Source organism: Rattus norvegicus, chromosome 4 (genome assembly GCF_036323735.1).
Source record: "Rattus norvegicus strain BN/NHsdMcwi chromosome 4, GRCr8, whole genome shotgun sequence".
In the NCBI taxonomy this organism is placed as follows: domain Eukaryota; kingdom Metazoa; phylum Chordata; class Mammalia; order Rodentia; family Muridae; genus Rattus; species Rattus norvegicus.
Genome location: NC_086022.1, coordinates 89,089,623 through 89,114,147, shown reverse-complemented (window position 1 = coordinate 89,114,147; position 24,525 = coordinate 89,089,623). Strand labels below are relative to the sequence as shown.

General features: G+C 40.6%; 1 protein-coding gene across 6 annotated transcripts in view; it reads right to left on the bottom strand.

The window, feature by feature from the left end:
* Abcg2 (ATP binding cassette subfamily G member 2) overlaps positions 1 to 24,525 on the bottom strand; it is a 126,860-nt gene that overhangs the window by 18,768 nt on the left and 83,567 nt on the right. For all 6 annotated transcript variants that reach the window (XM_063286042.1, XM_006236576.4, XM_039107562.2 and 3 more), the window contains 8 exon segments: positions 19,944 to 20,162; positions 11,274 to 11,333; positions 10,448 to 10,562; positions 9,740 to 9,892; positions 8,127 to 8,284; positions 5,817 to 5,968; positions 3,999 to 4,103; positions 1,160 to 1,410 (listed from right to left, as the gene is read on the bottom strand). In XM_063286042.1, the coding sequence (XP_063142112.1) occupies positions 1,160 to 1,410; positions 3,999 to 4,103; positions 5,817 to 5,968; positions 8,127 to 8,284; positions 9,740 to 9,892; positions 10,448 to 10,562; positions 11,274 to 11,333; positions 19,944 to 20,143 (1,194 nt within the window). In that variant the 5' untranslated portion in view covers positions 20,144 to 20,162.

Sequence of the window (24,525 nt, the reverse complement as noted above, 5' to 3'; positions counted from 1 at the left end):
GCTCGAGACCCCTTATGAACAACAATGCCAAGCAACCAGAGCTTCCAGGGACTAAGCCACTACCTAAAGACTATACATGGACTGACCCTGGACTCTGTCCCCATAGGTAGCAATGAATATCCTAGTAAGAGCACCAGTGGAAGGGGAAGCCCTGGGTCCTGCTAAGACTGAACCCCCAGTGAACTAGACTATGCGGGGAGGGTGGCAATGGGGGGAGGTTTGGGAGGGGAACACCCATAAGGAAGGGGAGGGGGGAGGGGGATGTTTGTCCGGAAACCGGGAAAGGGAATAACACTTGAAATGTATATAAGAAATACTCAAGTTAATAAAAAAAAAAATGCGAGTTTGAGCTAGGCATGGTGGTGTAGGTCTCCAATCCCAGCATTTGGGAGTCAGAGGCAGGTGGATCTCTGTGAGGTTGAAGCCAGCCTGGTCTACAAAGGAAGTTCCAGGATAGCCAGGGCTACACAGAGAAACCCTGTCTTGAAAAGCCAAAAACCAAAACAAACGAAAAGCAAAATAAACAAAGAGTTCATAGCCAGCTCTTAATGAGTCTACAAGAGACAAATATAGCTTACAAATGGATTAGACCAGAAAAGGCATTAGCATATTAGACTAAATTTTTTATACAGATAACACATTCATTCCAAGATCTTGAAAATATAACCACATCTGGTTATATGCCAAGTCTAAATTGTGTAAATAACTAACTGGTTCAAACCAAAGCTCAACTATTTCAAGCAAAAGAAAAGATTTATTATCATAACACTGTAAAATACTGTATCAACTTAATACCCAAAAAATAAAAAATACACATTGTAAAAAAACCTATGCATAGGTCAGTAAGCTGTGGTACAAATGACAAACAGGGCCAGCTGTACACTTCTACTTTTGTAACCTCATGAGCTAAGAATGAATTTCATCAAATTTTACTACTTGGGGAGAGAACCACAAAAAGAGCATTGTTTACAATTTGAAAGTGGAACTTCAGGATCTGTTAAGAGAGTTACAACAGAGATGACAGAAAGTTATAGAAGGATAAGTAGAAAATAAATAAAATCCTGAAACAAATAGAATAGTAGGAGAAGGAGAAGATGAATCAGGAGCCAAGCTCCTCCTTGTGAATATTTCATAGCACAGCCAGAATTTGTTGGGTTACCTGAGCTACAGAAGCTTGAGGATTCCCGAGCAGGTTTTTAAATGAACGCCTGGCAATCCATCTGAGCTGATGACAGAACGAGGTAACATATACAGGCTCTCTGAAGGCTGATGATCCTTTCTTTTTCTGAGCTACTGGAAGTTGATCTAATTCAGCTTTTGTTTCTCCATAGATGGTGGAGTTGATATAAAACTCGGCTAAATTTTCTATTATTGGCTTCTCTCTCTTGGAAGGCTCTTCTGTCTTGTTTGCTTTGGATAAATGTAGATAAAGAAGTGAAATATTAACAATTAACAACAGATTTAACTTACTTTTCTATGGTTCCATAATTATATAATCCCTTAATCCTACATTTGTGTGTGTGTGTGTGTGTGTGTGTGTGTGTGTGTGTGTGTGTGTGTGTAAATAAACACCAGCTGGTCATGTGTTGGAACATAGTCAAGGAATGGAGTGATATAAGGAGAATTCTGAGTGCTTGTAAGAACACTCCAAGCAAACAAGAGTCATGTTGCTACTCAGTGCCCCATGTCTGTTTCTCCCTTGGGGTAGCTAGTCCTGTTGCATACCAGGCTTGCATGGAGGGATGGAAGTTTAGCTGGGAGTGGGTGGACACAATGAAGGATTGAGGAGTGTGTGGGCAAAGAACACACCTGGCAATAGTTTTGGCAAACTGACTCGTTTATTGAGGCAAAATGGGGTATTTATACCCCTGGGAAGGTGACCAGGGTCTTTGGGGCAAAGTTTGTGTGGCCATGTACCACTGACCAGGGCAGGGTGTTGGAAGACTCTTCATCTGCACAATCAGGGGTTGTCCTTGTGGGGTGGGGGACACCTTATAAATCAAACAAAGAGGGAAGCCTGATACCTGTCAAGGTAATAAATTCTTACTAGGGTTGATGTGGGAAAGCTAGCTTCATAGCACCAGGTTGGGAGAGGGAAGATAGCCAACTCCTGCCATCCTCACGACTGAGGTATCTGGGGTCAAAGCTCTCTTGACCCTTCCTTCATAACCCTGGGCCATTAAGACCCACATTTTGTGACCTTAGTTCCTTCAAAACATGAACTTGTCCTTGGAATATGTTTTTGTGCTTCTCACAGGTACATTGGATAGTTTACTTCAGATTAGTTATTATTGCTTGTCGTTACTCAATGAAATATTTAAACTATCTTTTATAACCCTCTATGGAAAATCACATTTTTGCCACATGCAATTTGTCCTTGTGATTATGTGTAGCCTGAACTCATGAGAAATCTACTAATGTGACCTTTCTTAACCCTCAAAGTGAACTATCTGAGGCTCTGAATAAAGCTAGCTATTACATGAGTCTACCATATTCATTGGCTCCATTTTCCCAGGTTCCACTTCCTCTGGAGCAGTGAGCGGCATTGTGCAACATGCCCTTAATCTCAGCATTCAACAGTCAGAAGCAAATGAATCTCTGAATCTCAGGCCAGCCTGATCTACATAATGAGCCCAGGCTAGTCAGGGCTACATTGTAAAACCCTCTCAAAAGAATAAAATTATTTATTATAATTAGTTTACATATCAAGGAAAAACAGCTGAGCTGTACAGAGTGACATCTTATGGATACAGAAAACTATAATAATATATGTATTCACAAACACACACATAAATTTTGACCCTCATTATTTAAATAGACATTATATTGCACAGAGTTAGAATTCATTTTTAAAAAGATTCTGGTCTTTGCCTTCTATGGACAACGCTGATCTTGTTTTTTGTTTATTTTGAGATAGTATCTCACTATGTAGCCCTAGTTGGCCTAAAACTTGCTTTATAGACCAGACTGGCTTCAAACTCACTGATAATCTGCCAGCCTGTGCCGCTCAGTGCTGGGATTAAAGGTATGAGCCATTATGTATAAAATACTTGTGATGGCTAATCTTGGCTGTCAACTTGACTATATCTAGACTTAACTAATACCAAAGTGGCTGGGTACACTCTTAGGGGATTTTTCTTAATTGATTCATTTCAGGTGGGAAGGCCAACGCTAAATTCGGATCCCTTTATAGGGAAGTAGGAAGATGTACCTTAAATATGGGCCATACTTTTTGATGGTATCCTATATAAAGGACATGGAAGATGGAGGCTTTTGCTTCTTGCCTGCCTGCCCTCACTCTCACTAGCCAGTTTATCTATCCTGCTGCTGCGGCATTAGAGCCGACTTCTTCAGGATTCCAGCATACACTGAAGACCAGCCGAGACATCCAGCCTCATACTCAACAACTATGAGATTCCTGGACTTCCTGTTTAGACAGCCATTGTTGAACTAATTGGACCACAGCCTATAAGCCACTCTCATACATACATATGTACATATATATAGACATACATATACATACATACATTGATTCGGTGCTCTAGAGAACCCTGACAACACTGTTAAAAAATGACCATTTTAATTGAAAATTTGCCTTAGAACTGGTACTTTAAGAAAAATGCCCATTTACAAGTTAAATTTAAAAACACTCATAGCAATTACAGAAAACTGTCTATTGACTGTTTTCACATCACTGAATTAACATGAATTTTAAAGACACGATTTTTGGGTTTTGTTTGTTTGTTTGTTTGTTTGTTTGTTTGGTTGGTTTTTTTTGGTTCTTTTTTTTCGGAGCTGGGGACTGAACCCAGGGCCTTGCGCTTTCTAGGCAAGCGCTCTACCACTGAGCAAAATCCCCAACCCACGATTTTTGTTTTAAGGTAGGATCTCACTACATAGTCCTGGCTGGCCTACAAAAGCATGCTTTAATAAGACACACTACTGGGCTTCAATCAAACAATTGGACACCAACGTATGAATCTACAAGACTCATATACCTTCATGGTCTTGTTCCCCTCTGTTTAACATTACAGCCGAAGAATCTCCGTTGATGACGTCAAGGAAGAAGTCTGCAGGGTTGTTGTAGGGCTCACAGTGGTAACCTGCAAGAGAAGGCAACACAAGGACACACGACCCTGATGGTCTTGGAATAGAGAAGGTGTATTCAGATGAGGCAGGGAAGGCTTGGGAAGACAGAACGCGCCAAGTTCTCCCCATTCTCACTCTCCCTTCACTAACACATCCTTTTCTCATATGCTTAACAAATACTCCAATAATTCCAGAGGAGTTTTGGACACTTGAGAAACTCATGCATTGGTGTATATCATAAATTATGAGCCACGGAGGACTACTGATATGCTCTGGTGCTCACTAGTCTTCTGTCTGAGATCTAAATCCAAGTCCAGAAAGAAAGAAAGAAGGAAGGAAGGAAGGAAGGAAGGAAGGAAGGAAGGAAGGAAGGAAGGGAAAACATTAACTGTTCTTGTGCTCTCTGACTTCAAGATCTGCACGTCATCATTGTCTCTTCAGTTACTAAGTGGAGAGATTCTAATTCTCTTCTGTCATTCTCAAGAGAACATAGACAGGACAGCACACTTTAGCTCTGGTCTCAACTTTACAGTTCTCTCAAACTGGCCTAACGCCTATTTCAAATTCATAGCTACTAACTCCCCACTTATTTAGGCTCAATTATTCTATTTTTTCTTAAAAATTTTTTTTGATGTATATGGGTATTTTGCCTGCACATATGCCTGTGTGCCACACGTGGGCCTGGTACCTGCAGAGCCAGAAGACAGGGGATCTCTGTGGACTGGAGTTACAGAAGCTTGGGAGCCACCATGTGAGTGCTAGGACTCAAACTAGGGTTCGCTGCAAGTGAAGATAGTGCTCTTAACCAAGGTATGCTCAATTATTTTAAATGATAGATTAATTTTTAAAAATTAAGAATGATAATATTTTAAAGTGCATATGAGGTTATAAAGAATCATTTACAATCATAGCCAGGTATCTCTAAAATGAAAAAGATTATATATACTGAATTTAAAAAGAAATTACAGGGCTGGAGAGATGAGCACTTGTTCCTATGGAGAACCTAGGTTTGGTTTTCAGCACTGTATCGCAGCTGAGAGCTATCTGTCCCTCCAGTTCCCAGGGGACACAGTGCCCTGTTCTGACCTCTGAGGGCACTAGTCCTACATATGATGCACATAGATACATGCACACAAAACAATTCATACACATAACAAGTGAAGTACATAAATCTAAAAGTTTTTATTTTTATTTTCACAGATGTCAAAAGTGCAGGCTCATCAAAGTGAGATTGGGACTAGTCATTCTAATAACAGGTCACTCAGATCCACTCACAGACTAAATTATCAATCTCAAATTACAAGAATGACACCCCTACCCTCTTCCCAGTTAAAGCACAGCATGATTGCATACCTGGGAGGTTCTGAAAACTGACCTGTCATGTAGCTAAGAAGACAACAATCCTAGTCTTTCCAAAACTGTTCAACTGACCAAACTGCTAGGTGTGAATCTCCTCATAACTACTGAGTTTTCAGGAAAAGCCACCATGACTGGGGAACTGAACAAGCACAGGCCCAGTCAATAGATATACTTAGGCACAAATGACCCAGATATTCAAAGAGCACAGGAAGTTAACAGTCTATACAAACAAGCACATAGTGAAGAGATACACTAACACAAAACTGAGCAAAGGTACTTTAAAATGGAGGAACCATGGTTAAACTAAACCCTCTGCTCTATCCACAATTCTGTGAAGGAAGGACCTACCACATGGGAAACAATTATACCTGCTGATGCAAAGTACTCCAAGGCCTTCTGTGCTGGGCCATGAAACATGAGTTTCCCAGAAGCCAGTAAGGTGAGGCTGTCAAACAACTTAAAGATGGAATACCGAGGCTGGTGAATGGAGAAGATGATGGTCCGGCCCTGTTTAGACATCCTACATGACAAGAAGGAAAAGGATGGGTCATTAAGATCCTGACTCTTACATTTACTGTTGAAGAGTACTTTATTCCCTCTGTTGGAACATGGGTCCCAATTTCAACTTGCTTTTCTCCTATACACATATAGCTATGTGCTTGAGATCATAGTTTCATTCTACATATTTTTAAGTATCAAACTATATGCAAGGAAAATGAAACTTGATGCTTTTATGGAAAGCAAGAGCAGCTGGAAGTAGAGCACTCTTGGAGACCAGTTGTAAATAAAGTGTTTAGCATGTGAGAGGCCTTGGACATGATGCTTAGAAACAAACAAAATCCAAGTCAAAAAGTCCTGCTATGATTTCTTAAGAAAGGAACCTGCAGAATGGATTCCATTAAACATTAGAATGTTGGCTGTCAAATGCAGACACTGGGACGATCTTCACAGATACACACACACACACACACACACACACACACACACACACACACACACACACACACTCACACAAGAAAGGCTTTTATTAGGGTGTGGAAACACATACAACAGGATGCACAGAGAGGAAGACCCTTTGCTTGTAAATGCAGAAGCCAAGAGTGAGTTCTAGGACTACACAAACTTTGTCTTGAAAAACAAAAGCAAACAAACAGACAAACAAATACCCCACCACCACTACCAATAATACCCCACCAAGCCAGAATATCAATAATTGAATAATTAAGATAGACTATAGAATAGATGCATCTAGGAGTTACTGTATACCAAATACAAAGTGTAAAGCTCAGTCTGAAGTTTATCAAGTAGAATATCAGGGGCCACCTCAAAGGGGTGGCTGGAGGAAGAAAAGACACTCAGTGTAGAAGAACGCACCAAACAAACTGTAACATAAGTTCTACTCAGGAAACTATAGGTCAGTTTCAGAGCAAGCAAGCATCAGTCCCCCACCCCACCGTGTGTGTGTGTGTGTGTGTGTGTGTGTGTGTGTGTGTGTGTGAAAAAGAGAGAGAGACAGAGACAGAGAGACACAGAGAGATAGAGACAGAGAGAGAGAGAAAATGTGTGTATAGAGATATTAGATGAAACTAAGTATAGAGAATGCAGCAAAATTTACAGACCCAACCTAGGTGTCAATACCTGAGAAATGTATAAACAAATGGTGATATAAAATCTGACATTTGCAAGAAAGTTGATTTAAACTGGAGAAAAATCATGTTAAGTCAATTAAACCAATTAATAAAGACAAATATCCTCTGTTTTCTCTCATCTGGGTTCCTATATTTTATAGATACATATAACCATGCATGTATGTATGACATAAAATTAGTGAGACTGTCTAGGGGGCGAAAAAGCACAGGAGTGGAAGTGTGAAATGGGGAGAGAGGAAGAATAGAGGGGTGTGCTCACCACACATCATATTTCTGTAAAAATGTCCTTATGTAACACAGTAGCATGGTACAATGATTATGTGCAATGAAATTTAAACCCCAAAGGGAAGGAGAGAGACTATAGTAAACAGACCCAGGATGAACACTCAGTCAGGAACTATAAGATCTGGAAGGCCATAGGGAGGAACCTGGAGAAAGCAGAGCTGTGTGAGGCCTGATTCTTAGAACCGGTCTGAGGTTTAGGGACATCAGAATGACCACATGCTCTCAGGGTCCCCAGGGAAGACTCCCAGGCTTCGCTTCCAACCTTCAGAAGCAACGTCTGCACATCAGACTGCAGGTGGTAAGTTTGCACAGGAGTGCAGATTTCTGTTGTTAAGCTACCTAGTCTGTGGTGCTTTGCTGTAACTGTATGCTACCTATGTACAACCCTAAAATAACTGGGTTTGTGTGTCTATTTGATGTTCTAGACATATCAGGCATGCTGTCTTGGGTCCTATGGCTGTCCCCTCCAGCCAGATTCTGTCACCAGCTATAGTCAGGTCTCATTCTCTCGTTCCCAGATCCCTTGTCCATGCCCAAGATCCTCCAAGACCCTCTTGCTATTTAAAACAACAACCCAGCCCCACCACAGCCATCACTCTCTATACTCTTATTAACCATTCTTAATATCTCTTCTGTCCCTTAAATAGAGGAAGACATCTGTTGTTTACTCCTGTGCAAAGAATATATAGTGCCACAAATAAGTGACTTGATGGTGAATAAATGAAAATATCTTGTAGCATTTACCTTTTCAGGAGCAAAAGGACAGCATTTGCTGTGCTTGAGTCCAAACCAGTTGTGGGCTCATCCAGGAAGAGGATGGAAGGGTCAGTGATGAGCTCCATTCCTATGCTTGTCCTTTTTCTTTCTCCTCCAGAGATACCACGGGTAAACTGAGTTCCAACCTAAAGCAAGTGCCATCTTTGTCAACAAGAGTGAACGTGGTTGCCATCTTTTGGTAGACAGACCAAATGGTGCAGCCCTGATTGTCTCCGCATGTCTCTTGTAAGCACACACCCACCACCTGCCTCTTGTGGAGACGCTTTGCTGTGTTCACTGTGAAGACCACTGGTCTATCAAGAGCAAAATACCTGGGGGGAGGTAGTTTCTTTTTTATCAGATGAGTAAACTGAGGCTCTGGTTAGAGCTGCAAGGCGGCCTGACCTCAAGTGAGGTCCGTGCTTTGAAGAGTTTGTTATCCCTCAGAAGCCATCCAATTTATTTTGTCTGTCATCAAGTCAGCTAGGCTTCAGGAATCCACCTGTCTCAGCCTTCCCAGGGCAAAGATTACATGTGAGCACCACCACAGGAGGCTGGCTTTACACGGGTACTAGGGACTGAAGTCAGGTCCTTGTGCTTTTTACCAACTGAGACACAGGTAAGACAGAGGAAAGGGAAGCACAGTGGGCATAGTTTATTACAGTCCAGCACCTAACACTTGCTATCTGCCCAGTGGTCCCTAAGTGGACTGACACTGGGGGGTGGGAGTGGGGGAAACAGAGAGTTCCCATTCTACCACGCCATTTTAAGTGCTTTTCAGTTTTTGAGTTGATGCAAGTATATTTTTCCCAACAAAATAACAGTACATGAATGACTGCTAGCAAGTACCAAGAAACGCAACAATTCCTCACAATCATCACTACCCATGGCCTCTAAGGAATTAAATAACCATAGGCAGGAGGGTTAAACTACAGTCATTGTATTTTCACTGATGCCCAAATGTCTGCTCAGCCAAAACTAGACAGACTGGTGATTTAAAAAGCTCACCCACTGCCTCAATTCCTCTTCTTGACCTAATTCACATTCCAAAGGAGAAGCACCTTCTTACTCTTTGTTACTCTGTTACTAACACAGTCTGGCATGTAGGAGTCTGACAAATGCTGACAGTAGGTAAGGAAGAAAGGAGAGGTAGAAGGAAAGGAAGAGAAACGCAATGATCAAGGAAAGACTACAGAAAAGTAACAAACTGTAAGTCCTAATGTGACCAAATAGAAACTTGGATGCTTAATCACAGCAAAATGTTGTATACAGAGCAAGAACCTTTGGATTCTTGTCTTTCTCCTGTCACAACTACTCCTCAACAAGCAGCAGAGTACTTAGTGCCAAGCTCTGACTAGACAGTGAGGGTATGGAAGAGCATATGGAAAAAGCCAGATGAAGAATGTGTTTCCCTGCTGATCCACCATTATTCATTTTTGTTTCTCTGTTTCTTCATCTTATGTTATAGAGCCAGTTACTTTCTCATCATCTAGTACACTGGTTGCTTTTAGTCATTTAGAATCATAGAAAACTTTTAATTAACGTTATATTCCTTCCCCAGGGCAATTTCCTGGCTATAATAATATGAGGGGTTTTCATACCTTGGAATCTGCTACTTTGTCCAGGCCTAACTCTTTAATGATCGTGTTAATCCGTTCATTTTTTTCATGCGTCTTCATAGCTTTTGGAAGGCGAAGAGCTGCTGAGAACTGTAAGTTTTCTCTCACTGTCAGGGTGCCCATCACAACGTCATCCTTAAGGCAAGGTGGCATTTTAGTGAGATACAGAGTCTTTCCATATCAATGACTTGAGTATACACAGTCCAATCCATATACACAACTCAGTAAGGTAAAACTACAAGTTTAAAACTTGTGGCTACCAGTAAACCACAAGTTCTCTCAAGGTGCAGTGACTGCATGGACGGACACATGCGAAGCTCCATGGCATCGTTCTTATCACCCAGCTACACACCCTAACAGGACACTTGCAAAAGTCCTACTACCCATCTCAGGGCTACCTGATGGGAGGATTTGGGAAAGACATCAACAATGGAAAGAAAGAAAGTGAACGATGAGTAACCCTTGTGTTGTTGGAATTATAGATCAGCCAGAGCTGATGCCACTGCCCCACGAGTGTCATAATTAGGTATACTGTCTTCCCCTTAATATCACCGCCAGTGTAGTGGATGATTATGAAAACCTGATGCAAATACACAGATGCCGTGAGCATGTTATATATTCAATTGGAAGTAAACTATACTATAAGCAAATATACTTGCACATATATTGCCCAAATCTACTAATACTCACTTGAACCACATAACCTGAACTGCATTTGAAATTGGCAGGTTGAGGTGCCCCGTTTATCAAAACATCTCCAGATAATCCCCGTGGGTCTTTCCTTGCTGCTAGGACATCTAGCAACCTGTAAAGAACACACATGTTATGAAGGATTTTTCCCTTCAACACAGGCCATATGGCTTAGCTGTTCTAAATGCAAATTTTGCTATTTGATATGCTTACAGTGTAAAAACAAACTTATAGGTTGAGCTTAGTGGTGCACACCTTCCCTCTCAGCATTCAGAAGGCAGAGGCAGGAGCATCCGTGAGAGTTCAAGGCCAACTTAGACTACTTAATGAGTCCTAAGATAGCCAGGCCTACAAAGCTGAGGTCCTATCTCAAAATCAAACAGGAAAAAGAAAAGTAAAACCTTTACATGTTTAAATTCTCAGTTTCCTTTTCATTATGTGCTACAGCAAAACCCAAAATATAAAATCAAGAAAACACTGGTTTATGTACCTTGGGATCGCAACCAAGGCAAAATGTTGCTTAACAAATACAAGAAATTTCAATTAGACCTTCTCCACATGTCTTCATTTTTAGCATTCCTTTATCCTTTTTCCTCCTTACTAGTGTATGATATGGCCTTCCACTATATGCCAGTCACTTCCACATATACTAGAGTTGACCTAGTAAGTCATTCTGGTCCTTGGCACAAAGCCATGTGCTAATTTAACCCCATATTATCCATAGTACCTAAGACATATATGCTGCAAATAATGAATTAACCTCTGCTTATGTGAATGTGATACTTAATGAAGAGAAAAGGCTTATTTATTTGTATGTTATACTCACGAAGACTTGCCTCCGCCTGTGGGTCCCAGAATAGCATTAAGACCAGGTTTCATGATCCCACTAGAAACAAAACCATATTGTATTAATCCTGTATTTTACATGCAGTTCTATAAACTTACTGTCTGCACTGAAAACACTAATAAAGAAAGATGGAATTGCAAACCCACACAAAAGTTAAACAAAGTTTGTTTAAAGTTAAACAAAGAATCACTGATACTAGAAGGCTAATCTAAGGGCTATCAACCACAAGTACCAGTAAGAAGGAGTTTGGTCCTTCTCAATTCCTTTCTTTTATTATTGTTTTGTAATTCTCTCTTGAAACAATTTAATCTTTTGGAAATGGCATAGTCAATATTCCAGGTTCCTTGATGCTGAGTTGGGACACAACTCTAGTTCAGGCTGTGCTTATCATGCATGGGGCCCTGGACTCAGTCCTAGCAACAGCAAATGAAGGTCTTTTAAGTAAGAAAGATTCTAATATAAGATTCTTAAAATAACAGATTCTTGAAACAAGGAAGGAAGACTTCCTTTTAACCAATATAAAATGCACAACAGTTTTTGAGTAAAGCTAGTGATTAGTGCCTTTAAATTGTTTTCACGTACAATCGATACTTGAAGATTACCAGTGGAAAATATCATTATTAAAATATAATCAGATTAAAAAGTCTTAAACTGAAGTCTCCATGTTAGGACAGAATCATCACCAGTCCTTAACACTAAAGTAAAACATGTCAGGTAGGCAAGACAGCTCAGTGGGTAAAACACATGGCTATGCAAGTCTGAGGACCAGGTTGATCCTCAGAATCCATGGTAGAAGGAGAGAACTGACTCCCAAAGTTGTCCTCTGACCTACATATGTGTGCCCTGGTCTGTTGTCTGTCTCTTTTTCTCATAACACAAACACACACACACACACACACACACAGACACACACACACACACAGAGAGAGAGAGAGAGAGAGAGAGAGAGAGAGAGAGCCTCACACACACTCACACATAGTAAGTTTGAAACAATGAAAATTGTGTTAATAATTAGAGAGGCTAAACACAGTCTTGGAAGAGGTCACCTTCCCTGGGAAGTGTTTAATGACTTAAAGACATGCAATGCACAGCCATTCATTTCAACAAACTAAATGAATATTTAGATTGAGTAAGACAGACAATCACAGCAATGTTGACTGTGACAATACCTAAGAAAGTATGAATTTTATCCCAACAGTGACGAGCGTGATGGCTAAAGAAAATAAACAAGAGAAAGGAGAAGTAAGAGAAGCCCATTACAGCTGCACAGGAATGGTAAAGAGAGGCTGCAGTTGTCCCATACAATACCCTCTGTCGTATTCAGAGCCTAGAACTGTGAAGTAGGTAGAGATGTATTCCCCAGAACAGAGGATCTGTTCCCTGCACTTAAATCCAAAAGAAACTCACCATTTATTGCCTGATACTTGATGCATCTCAATTATATGAGGGCAGGTGGGGATTAAGGTGAAATGTATCTTTTACTTTGCTTGTTAACTGACCTCCGTGAAATGCCAGACAAATGTAACAACAGGTCACTAAGCCTCAATCAAGTTGTAACACAGAAAAATCTTATTCTTTTATTGTGTTACCCCTCCCACATACTGTCCAACATACAGACACAGATATGCCAGGGTAAATTTTCAGTGTGCGCATATTTATAGGTTTTGATGTATGATCTGTATTCATAGCGACCTTGCACCTGCTTCTAAAATGAACAGAACCTTTATTCAGTAAGGATTCACTGCCATGAAACTATTTCAGTATTTAAGAACACCTACTCATATAAAAACTAAGACACCTGGGGTGACTTAAACAGAATGATATGCTAGGATGGTTTAATAGGTCTCTGGTGGTTGGCTTATGCTTAAACTAAGTTCTAACGTTAAAGAAAACAATAGAGTTGGATTCCGAGAGTTCTAACCTGAGGCCGCGGCTAATTCCAACCCTACTTACTCATCACTGCTTGCATCACTGTTAGCAGATGGAATAAGCTAAGAAAACAAGCAGATAAATGAAGAAGTGAAGTCTGGGTCCTCCTGGATCTGCACGCTGTAGCTGGTCACCTCTTTCCTGTCTTCCTCAATGGTGTGATTTGAACAGAGCTATGTTTTCAGAGCTGTTATCGGCTTGCGTGCCATGATGCCAGGGCTCGGTTACCAGACTGCTGTATGGCTAATAAAGCTGAGCGTTCATGCTATCTGCCTTTATAGAAAGTGTGTGCTGGCGACCTTTGCTCCACTCTGTTTACTGCTTTACAGCCTCGCATGCCCGATTGACCTTCCAGTAAGAACTGTGACTCAACGACTTCGCTCACTTTTCCGAATGCATAAACTGAAAGCTTGGAGGATCCTGTCATTTTCAGTGCGTTGTACTGGAGAGCAGTCAACACTACTTCCGTCCTATGTCGCTTATAGACAGTTTTGAAGGAGGGCCATTTCCCCCTCCACAGATACTCAGAAATACAAGCACACTTCCTCAATTCTGATACCCATCCCTCCAGTTCACAGCAAGCTGCTTCTGTTCTGTCTTTTCATTCTGTCACAGCAGAAATCAACACTGTAAAAGTACTACAGGTCCTAAGTGAAATCTAAAGTCTCTGAGTACAGGAAAAAAAATAATCTGTGTACATCAATAACCTAGAAGAACTCATTCAAAACTTATTGAATAAAGGAATCTACATTTGTATTATTGAGACTTTTGTTTGAAGATAGTTTGTAACACTATAATCCAGATCAGCACTCCTATGTAGCTCTGACTTGTCTTCAATGCATAAAAATCTTCCTGCCTCAGCCTCCTGACTGGTAAGATTGCAGGCTGAGACTTCTAAAAACACCATTTGTACTGAAAACAAGCAAACAAAGCAAAAACAAGCCAGGAATTAAGATAATCTTATTGATAAATGTCATCTTTATGTCATGATGTATCACTTAAAACTAAGTTCTATTAATAAAACAAAAAAGTACAACTTAGTGACTATGAGTATCTGTCCAGAAAATTTAGTTTTATATTCTCGTGTGTGACTTCTTATTCAAATAATGTATTAATCCTTTCTAATAGAGGGATGTGGTGTGCACATCTTTAAGCCCAGAACCTGGGACACAGAAAGGAAGATCAGGAATTTAAATCATCCTTGATTTAATGGTGAGTTTAAGGTTAATTTGGTATTCACTAAACCTTGTTTCAAAAGCCAAAAAACCCAACATTAATAATAATAACAACTTCTACTCACTTCTATTAGACTTCTTCTCTTCCCTGTCTCAGTAGGAAGATTACCTAAGTCCTACCCAGACAATACTAGCACCCAAGAACAGGAACTCAAAGAGGGTGGGCAACAAAAACAATATAGTCACAAGCTAGACAGATTGTTACTTATCTGTATTACTCCTAGTAGTAGTAGTACTACTACTACTGCTCTGGACAGAATAAGAAAATTGAGCTGATCGGCAAGTACATTAAGAATAATGAAGACTGGAGATGAGTCTTAGTCATAGAATACTTGTCTTGTATGTCCATGGCCCTGGAATTAATCCTCAGAAGAAAAGGGCTTGCGGGACGGAGAGGAATGTTAGGCAAGTTTAATACATCTTGATGGGAAAGAAAACAGGCAAATTCAGAACAAATATAAAGTATGAGGTTATAATTGATACATTAATGAGGAGTTACATGTTATCTATATACAGACAGCTACAGAAAAGCACAGGTAGGAAACTTCCAGTACACATGAGAGTAGACACCACTAACTGCCCCTTCACCAGCGCTTTACCCAGAACTAACTTCTATTGCTCCACCTAACAAGCTCTGTATGCACCTGAACATAAGAGATTTTTTTCAAACAAAAATATGTGTATGTCTCTGTGTTTCTATACATGCACACAGACACACACACACACACACACACACACACACATATATACATACACACACAAATAGACATCAGCTGAGTGCAAGTCATGGGCAGGGTTAGTAACCAGTGATTCTGAAACTTCTTCCTATACTAAAGAAATACTAAAATAAAGGAATAGCCCAAGGTCGCAAAGGAGAGGTGGAAATTATCCTGAAAGTTTCCCTGCCACCAAATTGGGAACAAAAGGAGCACCCACCAACACTATAGTGACAGTGACGGTCTATGACACTCCACTTAGTTCCCTGTTAATGCCTCACTGACGCTGCTGTCCTCACTGTCTAAAGACAGAACTTTAGAGTTAGGGTTAGGGTTAGGGTGCATTCACTCACTGCTGAAGACTAGTGAGGAAAACAGAGATTCAGGAGTATACACACTTGTGTTAGTTACTCTTCTATTGCTGTGATATATAATACCATGACCAAGAGCAACTTAAGTTTTATTTTGGCTTATGATTCCAGAGGGCAAGAAATCCTCAACAGCTGGGAAGGCATAGCAGCAGAATCCAGAAACTGAGAGCTCACATCTCAACTGCTCCCAGAAAACAGAGAATGTAAGAAGTGAGGTAAGGCTATAAATCCTCAAAGCCAGCCTACTTCCTCCAACAAGTCTCCACTTTCTAAAGGTTCTATAACCTCTCCAAACACTGCTACCAACTGGGGACGAAGTGTTCAGATTTAAGAGCCTGTGGGGGACATTTCCTATTCACAACAGTAAATGAAGGAAGAAATGACACAGCTTTTCCCAAGAGAAATACAAACTATGAGATGATGTTCACCGGAGAGAATCTTTTGGCAGCCCTCACAGTAGAGCTGGGTCCAGACAGGTGTCATCTCTGAGTCTGTAACTCACAAATATATGTTTACTGAGGAATAGGGTTCTGGAAGAATGTCAGGAGACTCTACCAATCAGGTACAAAGAGTCAAATTGTAACATTCAGGTGCAGCTTAACAGATAATAACATCACCAGGTAATCAACTTTAATATCACAAGTGGATGAAACAGCATGTTGGGAGAAACAGAAAACATCAGGTTGGAGAAAAATAAAACCACGGATGTGGGAGCCCATCAAGTGTGAGGAATCTTCAGAGGCACGACTGCCTTGGTCATGAGGCTACTACAGTTCCCCCTGCCTGCTGCTGGTCTGTTACGGTAAAATTAAAATAAAAATGGCTTTCTTTTATCCCACACTTGGCTTGGCACAGTAGTTCCCCAAGATATCTGTTAGATAACTTCATCTCAGTCAGCAAAGCATTCTCGCCCACTTAGCTCTATCCCATATCACCGATGGCTACTCTCTGAGCCTGGCAAGAATCTCTCTACCCATCTAGTTCCCAAGGCAGGTTGCCACCATGCCAGACATACACATCCCGATTGCATGGCAGCCCAGTGTCTTCAGCCACCACACACTCTCTTGAATTCAATTAAATCATCACATGAAAGAACACACAACACAATAACCTCTGATCCAATTAATAAGATAATTGCCCACCTAGAAATACAAAGCCCTGTACATACCCATCCATTAATAATATTAATAACAACCTGTAAATGTGCAGAGAGGAATTTTAACATCCTCCTCCATGTTCTCTCAGCTGTTCTCCTCCTGCTCCTCTTCCTCCTAAAATCTTTCTGCCCATTCTACCTTCTTGTCCAATGACAGGCCTCATTCTATCTTGTACCTGCCTTCACCTGCATAATGACATCATCCTACACTGGTCAACTGAAGGATTCCATGAGAAGGTCCTCTTTCTAACCCACTTGCACTGGAGGAACTGGGAATAGAAGAGTGCCAAGGAGATAGCCTAGTTCTACAAGGATCTCCCAAACCACTAATGACAGTGGGTATAGGGAGACAGTGAGGACAGCAGCATTAGTGAAGCAGTAACAGGGAACAGTGTCATGTTCCTACAAGTTTAATTCTGAAGTTATTTCAAATAAGTTGCTTAACAATCTTCCCAAGGGTATAATGAACTCCCCTCGCCACCCTCACATATACTGGGATGTATAATAGACACACATGTCCTGGGATGGCAATTTCTTCCAGACATCTTCAGCCCTGGAGAAGAAAAGCTCACCTGTTGAGTATTGAGTATGGAGACTAAGGTAGCATAGGAGAAAGATCACACAACAGGAGGAAACCCTTTGGCAGCTCATGAACAGATTCTGTGTGGTTTTCTTCTCACACAGGAAAAGAAGAAACAATGATTCAAAGAAAAACTTATTATTATTATGTTTCTTTTTAGAATCCAGTCAGCATTTTGAATGGTGATACCATTATTAAACACAAACAGAAAAGATAAATAAAGTCACCCAAGCAATCCTTGAAGCCAGCAGACAGGAGAAAGATTAGAAAGCCTGCGAGCAAGAAAAAAAAAAGAGGAGAATGACCTTTGAAGTCATGACCATTTCAGATCCTGAAGCTCGAACTAGATACAGTGAGCATGAATACTAATCCTAGTTGTCCCTTTAATGGTAAAGAGAAAGGAAAAGCAAGATCTGTCTATACTTCATTACTCTAGGGGATACTAAGACAACTCCTCCTTTGTTAATACCCCAGCCATTCTACCATGCTTATGGAAGAGTGTGGAGCTGAAGAGTCTGGAGCACAAGATACACTCAACGTATTGAGCCATTTCCTTTACTGGCTGAGAAGAAACACACGAGTCTGGCAGCATGGTTCAGTGGGAGAACACCTGTCCAGCATACGCAGAGCTCTAGGTTTAATCCTTGACATTGCACACATAACATGGATACATCCGTGTAGAGTAGCAGCTCATAGTATGCACTGTAAATCTATTCAAACCATGGTTATTCAAATAATGTCACCCTTATCTTTCAATACAAACATGAAGTGATGGACTGTGTGCCTCTGTGTGTGCATGAGGTACTGCGGGCTGAACCCACAGCCTTGTATATGATTGACAACCTACCTATTGCTAAACTACATCCTAATTCCGAGATTATTATGCTTCCAAACAGTTTTTCATACATCAGTTCTACCTAAGCATGTACAAAAACAAAAAAGCTTTGCACTTGCAGACCTCCTTTTCTTCTTGGTTAGGATGAACTAACATACGAATGAAAAGAGAAGCACATCAGCAGGTTTGGTCCTGTGGGTAGCTACAATTCTGTAATGCTCCTGGCCTCAGGCCAACCCAGTCTCAGAACCTCATCATTTTTCTTCTACCTACACCCAAAACTTCTCTCCCATATTTTGTCATCTTCCTGCTTTCTGGAACAAGTAGGTTGATATTAATAGGGAGAAAATATAGTTCCATATAAAACATCAAGAAAACAGAAATATATGATTCCACATAGGCCTGTAGTTACACTGGGTCAAATAACTCTTATGACTACTGCCCAGCCTAGGAGACAGAAAAGAGGATGCGCTGTCTGAACAAACCCACATTCATTTATCGCTCACATGTAGATTCAATTCTCTAGAAACCAGGCAAAGAGGAAAAGGTGAATGGCAGGGAAGAGGCCAGTGGTGGCAGGTTCTACAGACATGTTCCGCCACTCTCCACTCTAGTTCCTATTTACCACTGTATTCTGATTATAAACTCATCCCCTGAGGAAAGAACAAATACCACACACACTAAGTGCTTTTGGAACAGAACTGGCCACACCAAGCTGGAACCCAAAATCCTCATCACTTGGGGCTTAAATGATATAATGTCAGTGAAATGACAATTGCCTTACATGTTAATATTTTCTACCTTTGTTTCTGTTGTTGTGTTTTGGGTTTGTTTGGTTTTGGAGACAAAGTCTCATGTAGCTGAGGATACACACACGGGGGGTAGGTCTAGCCTGTATAAGCTCCTTGGTTGGTAGTTCAGTTTCTGAGAGGCCCCAGAGGTTCTAGAAGGTCTCTGGTCTTCCTGCTTCCATCTCCCAAGGGCTTGGATTACAAACATGCTGGCACAGGTTTTATGTGGTTCTGGGAACTGAATTCAGAGCTTTGTGTATGCTATGCAAGCACTCTACAAACTGAGCCATATCCCATGGCTTTACATGTCCTTATTATGGAGGGAAAGTACTAAGTAAATCCTTAAAGACTACAATCTGCTTACCACAAATAAGCCATTCATTAAAACAGGCGTATTTGAAAAACCAAAGGACTGCATTTCTACCTCATTTCTATGAGAATAAAATAGACAAAAAGTACACACATCAAAAAGTGTATTAGCAGGTCTTCTATTTCAAAAATGGGGAAACTAAACCTGAGGTTACATCTTTACAATCAACACATCAAAAACTGCAAAGTCAGACGTCCACCTCTAAAACATAAGTTTACCAGGCTTCACAAAATGATATATTAAAATGTTTGACTTCTCAAAAATATAAGACCATTTTTTAAGTTTTGACAGTTCCTTTGCAAGTAAAATCTATGCCTAACATGAGAGCAAGTAACTAAGACCCTAGTTTAGACAGAGGACATGAAAGGATGCATCTACATACATATGTACAAAGACATACATCTACATACATATGTACAAAGACATGCATCTACATACATATGTACAAAGACATACATCTACATACATATGTACAAAGACATGCATCTACATACATATGTACAAAGACATACATCTACATACATATGTACAAAGACATACATCTACATACATATGTACAAAGGCATGAGTTGAAGTCGTCACAGCAACTTGTGAAAGACAGAAATTCTGTAACTGCCTTCATGGTAGATAAACGAAGCAGTCTTCTAAGAGCGTTCATATACTTACTTGATATCTGATAGTATTTCTTTCTCAGCTGTTTTCCGGACTAGAAAGCCACTCTTCACTTTCACTCGATAGGTGATGTGATGAAAACTTAGCACATCTCCCTCTGCGAGCGTCCTCGCGCCTCTGGAGCTCATTCCAGGAAGGCCGTTCTTGTTTCTCTGTGACATCGGTACTAACACGTGGTCATTACTAGAAGACATCTTTAGGATCTATGCCTTTCTGCAGAGGGAAAAGCAACAGTTGGTTAATAGTATGAATAAACCAAAGCATCAACACAGACACCAGCACTTTTATTTTGGGCTGTGTGCCTAGATCTCTCCAGCTCAGGATAAGAGAACTTTTAAAACAAGCCTTTAAACCTCTGTTCATCTGTAGATTCCTTTCAAGTGGGCATTCCTCTCACATCACTGTGTGAGGAGAACCTTAGATCAGGTAACATGAACAGACACAGCTCTGAGTGCCTCCCACTAGCTTTCAAATGCCTAAGGAAGAGGACCTTAACTATATGCAAAGTACTCAGAACTAATCAAGTAGAAGAAGGATGGGTGACTTTTCATCTTGTCTAGCTTTAAAGCTTATGATAAAACCTAAATTCAGCTACATGATTGATCGTAGAGTTTGTACACTGTTATTAGCACATGGGCTTAGCTAATGTCCAGTACAGGAGGGTTCACTGATTGCCAGACTTTATACCTCTGGTTATTCTGCCCCTTCGAGAAGACAAACTCCTAAACTGCCTCCAGGGATAAAATCATGATGGGGAAATATATTTAAATTCTAGAATAACTTAAAGTGTGGAAACTATTAACTAACATCAAATGAGTAATTAAACCATTCTGGACTTTAAAAACTGAGAATTAAATTTACAGATCAAATTTATAATGCTTCAAAGGTACATTATAACAAAAAGCTCTTCACAAATCTGACTAGTCTGAGACCTTAAGGTTGCCTGAGCCTATGAATAGGCTTAACATGCTACATTCAATAACCTTACTTTCCAGTTTAAAAGACATCCTCAATGAAGAACGTTCTGTCTATTTTTCACGAGTTTTGTTTCATGTGTGTGAAATTTCTATGTGCAGACATGAGAAAGCGCTCAGGGGCAGGGCTACTTCACTGCTGTCCACTCCTTTCTAGAATTTTGGTTCCTACAAAAATTATACAGGATGTATCTAGGAATAAATTTCTAAGACTATGAACAGTATCACCATCAAGGAAAGAGAACCTGCAGATTTAAGGAGAACTTCATTAGAAGTGGAAATAATCCCTCATGCATGTAACTGAGACCTGGGAAGGGAAGGGAAGGGGAGGGGAAACAGAGTAGAATCAATATTTTAAAAAATGTTGGGCAGTATTTTCCCAAACAGATTAGTGTTTCAAGTCTCAGAATGAAGTTCCATAAACAACAAGCAGGATAGACACAGAGAAGTCCAAATGTGCACCTGGCAAAAAAGCACACATTCCTGAATAGTGTTTTTATATCCCAAACACAACATTTACTACTATTCATTTTTTTAAATAGAGTAGTAAATGGTAGTAAGTAGCCAAAGTTTATTCTGAAGCATTTGAAAAGGGACACGAGTGATATAAACTTTACTGCTATACTCTAAATATTTTGTCAAGTCTCTCCACATCTTCAGAAACCAAGATACATCAATGCAAACACACCAATCAAGTCTCCTACTACTAACCCCACTGTGTCCAGCCATGGTAGCTACTTTCTATCCTCCCAAAACACTGTTAGAATCAAGAACAAATCACTTGACGTCAATTGGTCATTGGCTCAAGACAAAAATGTATTTTTTTTTTGTAAAACAATCACTAATAAAAGGCTATAACTGGACCCAAAGGCTAAAGAACCAAGGAAAGATCGCCCATGCCAGCGACTGTGATCTGGAACTGATAAACCGGAAGCGACGTCAGATGCGCGTGCAGTGGTTGGTTGTCTTCCCAGTAGCTGAGTGGCCACTTCATTCCTAAGTAGAGTTCTCCAGCCTCGCCCACAGGCTTAGTGCCTTCTTGACTCAAGAGTTACAAGGCAGCCGATTACACAGGCCTAATCCAGGAATTCTCCTTAGCAGGAATGAAGAAGACTCAGAAGGGAAAGAGAACGGCAACACATTCTGAGCTCCCATATGGAAAAAAAAAAGCACATTACCCTATGAAATAAAGTTCATTAAGGATTAAAAGCACAAAGGTAGAATGAAACCTTGATACCACATTAGATGATTCACAAAAGTGCCCATCACCCTCACATTCACAGGAACCTTTCCCAGGAGGCCGCCTTCCCATACTGCTTATTACACTGTTCCCCTTTTTGTTTTTAACAAAAGGAAATAAACTCAGAGCATATGCAGACTTCCCTGTGACAAAAATTTAACATCCTACCTTGCTGTTTTCTGGCTTCTAGAGGACTGCTAATCAAATGTAGTCATTTTCTGAATGCCAAGCCTTTGGTAAATACTGTGAATCCTCAGGTTAAAACAAACTTCCAAAGAGCTTCCCTATCCATCTGCATCCAGCTTCCTCAGTTATCTCTCAATCATCCATGCTTTCTAATAGGAGAGCAGAACTTGCTTTATATTTGATGAAAAGTACACACACGAAGGGCGATACACAGGTCAATTCTGTCCTCAGACAGACAGGCCTGCCCGTGTGCTAACTACAGTACGTGCAAGAAGCCACAGGTCAGAGTACAGAGCTGAATACCTGCCTTTTTTTCCTTCTACAAACAATTCTCAAATACGGATAGCTAATCTCTGCTTCACAACCACAGAGCCACTGGTTAAGTGGCTAAACGACTTACTGACATTAATGAAAAGATAATAGTGCTGACAAAAAGCTAAAGGCTTCAAATCACAAATGGAAAAACACATAAACCATGGTTTACACCTTCAAAAATGATTCCTTACACTTAAAATGCCTTCTGTTGTTATTGTTTTTCATGCATCCACCAGGGGACACATCCACCTTAAAGCATCCGATACCGAAAACACTCTAAGACTGCTTAGTAATTAGGTCTGTAAATTAGTCCGCTGACACGGTTCTAGGCCTTCCCATCATGGTAGCCATCATCTGAGGACAAGACAGATAGGGAGAGGACCTCCCTGCCACCATAATGGAAGGTATATGCCTGGTTAGCTTTATGTCAACTTAACACAAGCTAGAGTGATTTTTGGAGGAGGGAATCTCAATTGAAAATAAAAATCCCAGGCCAGAAAGGTCTGTGGGCCAGCTAGTGAGACATTTACTTTCTTGATTGATGATAAGCAGGAGCCCAGCTCACTGTGGATGGTGCTATCCCTGGGTAGGTGGTCTTGAGTTATAACAGAAAGAAAACTGAGCAAGCCAGGAGGAACTACACTCCTCCACCGATGCTGTTTCAGTTCCTGTCTCCAGGTTCCTACCCTGGATTCCTTCAGTGATGCATTTATAAGCTGTAAAGTAAAATTAATCTCAAAGTTGCTTTTGGTCATGGGATTTTATCACAGCAATAGAAACCCTAGTTGTGGTTTTCAAAGAGCACTCTGACTGTTGCATGGTCAATGTTGGGTGAATCTTAGGAATTGGGTGCAGAAGGGCCAGTTAGTGTAGAAAAGTAGGGCAGGCTTGCTTGCAAAGGAGGCATGTATTACAGACAGGACCTCGGGTTCTAGAACCACAAACAAACTTTTGTTAAACCCAACTAAGCATGAACAAGATTCTCCTAGATGACCAATTGCCTTGCCCTCTTTGGGTCTTCCTTTGACAAAAATGTATTTCCCTTGAGTTTTCCTTTTTTCTTTAAGATTTTAAAACACTTTATATGTCATTCTGTGAGTCTGTGTGTGTATGTCATTTGTGTGCAGGTGGCCAAAGAGGCAAGAGGGTGGCACTGGATCTGATGAAAATAGAGTTAAATGTGGTTGTAAGCTGATCAAAATGGATACCAGGAATCAAACTTAGTTCTTTCCTGGACCGTGAAGATGCTTCAGTGGGTAAACACACTCGCCACCAAGCTTGACAAGCTGAGGTCAATCCCATTCCCTGATGGTAAAAGGAAAGAATCAACTACTACAAGTCAACTACAAGCTGTCCTCTGACCTCTACAGGTGTATTGTGTTTCACATACACACACACACACACACACACACACACACACACACACACAGAGAGAGAGAGAGAGAGAGAGAGAGAGAGAGAGGGAGGGAGGGAGGGAGGGAGGGAGGGAGAAGTAAGTATACACAGACAAAATAAAATAAATAATTGCAAAAACAGGCAAATATATTTAAAAAAAACAAAATGAGAACTGGGTATGGTTCTGTGAGTAAAGTGCTTACTGTTAAATCATAAAGACCAGAGTTCAATCCCCACCAGCTATGTAAACATGCCAGGGATGCCTATAATCTCAGCAGTAGAGAGCTGGAGGCAGGAGGATCCCTAGGGAATCCAAGCCAGATAGTCTGGCCATATCAACAAACTCCATGTTCTATGAAAAGACTTTGTCTCCAAACATAGGAGTGATTGAGCAAGACCCAACATCAACTTTAAGCTTTCACACATATGCCTGCTTGTGTGTAGGTATACGAACAAAAATGGATAC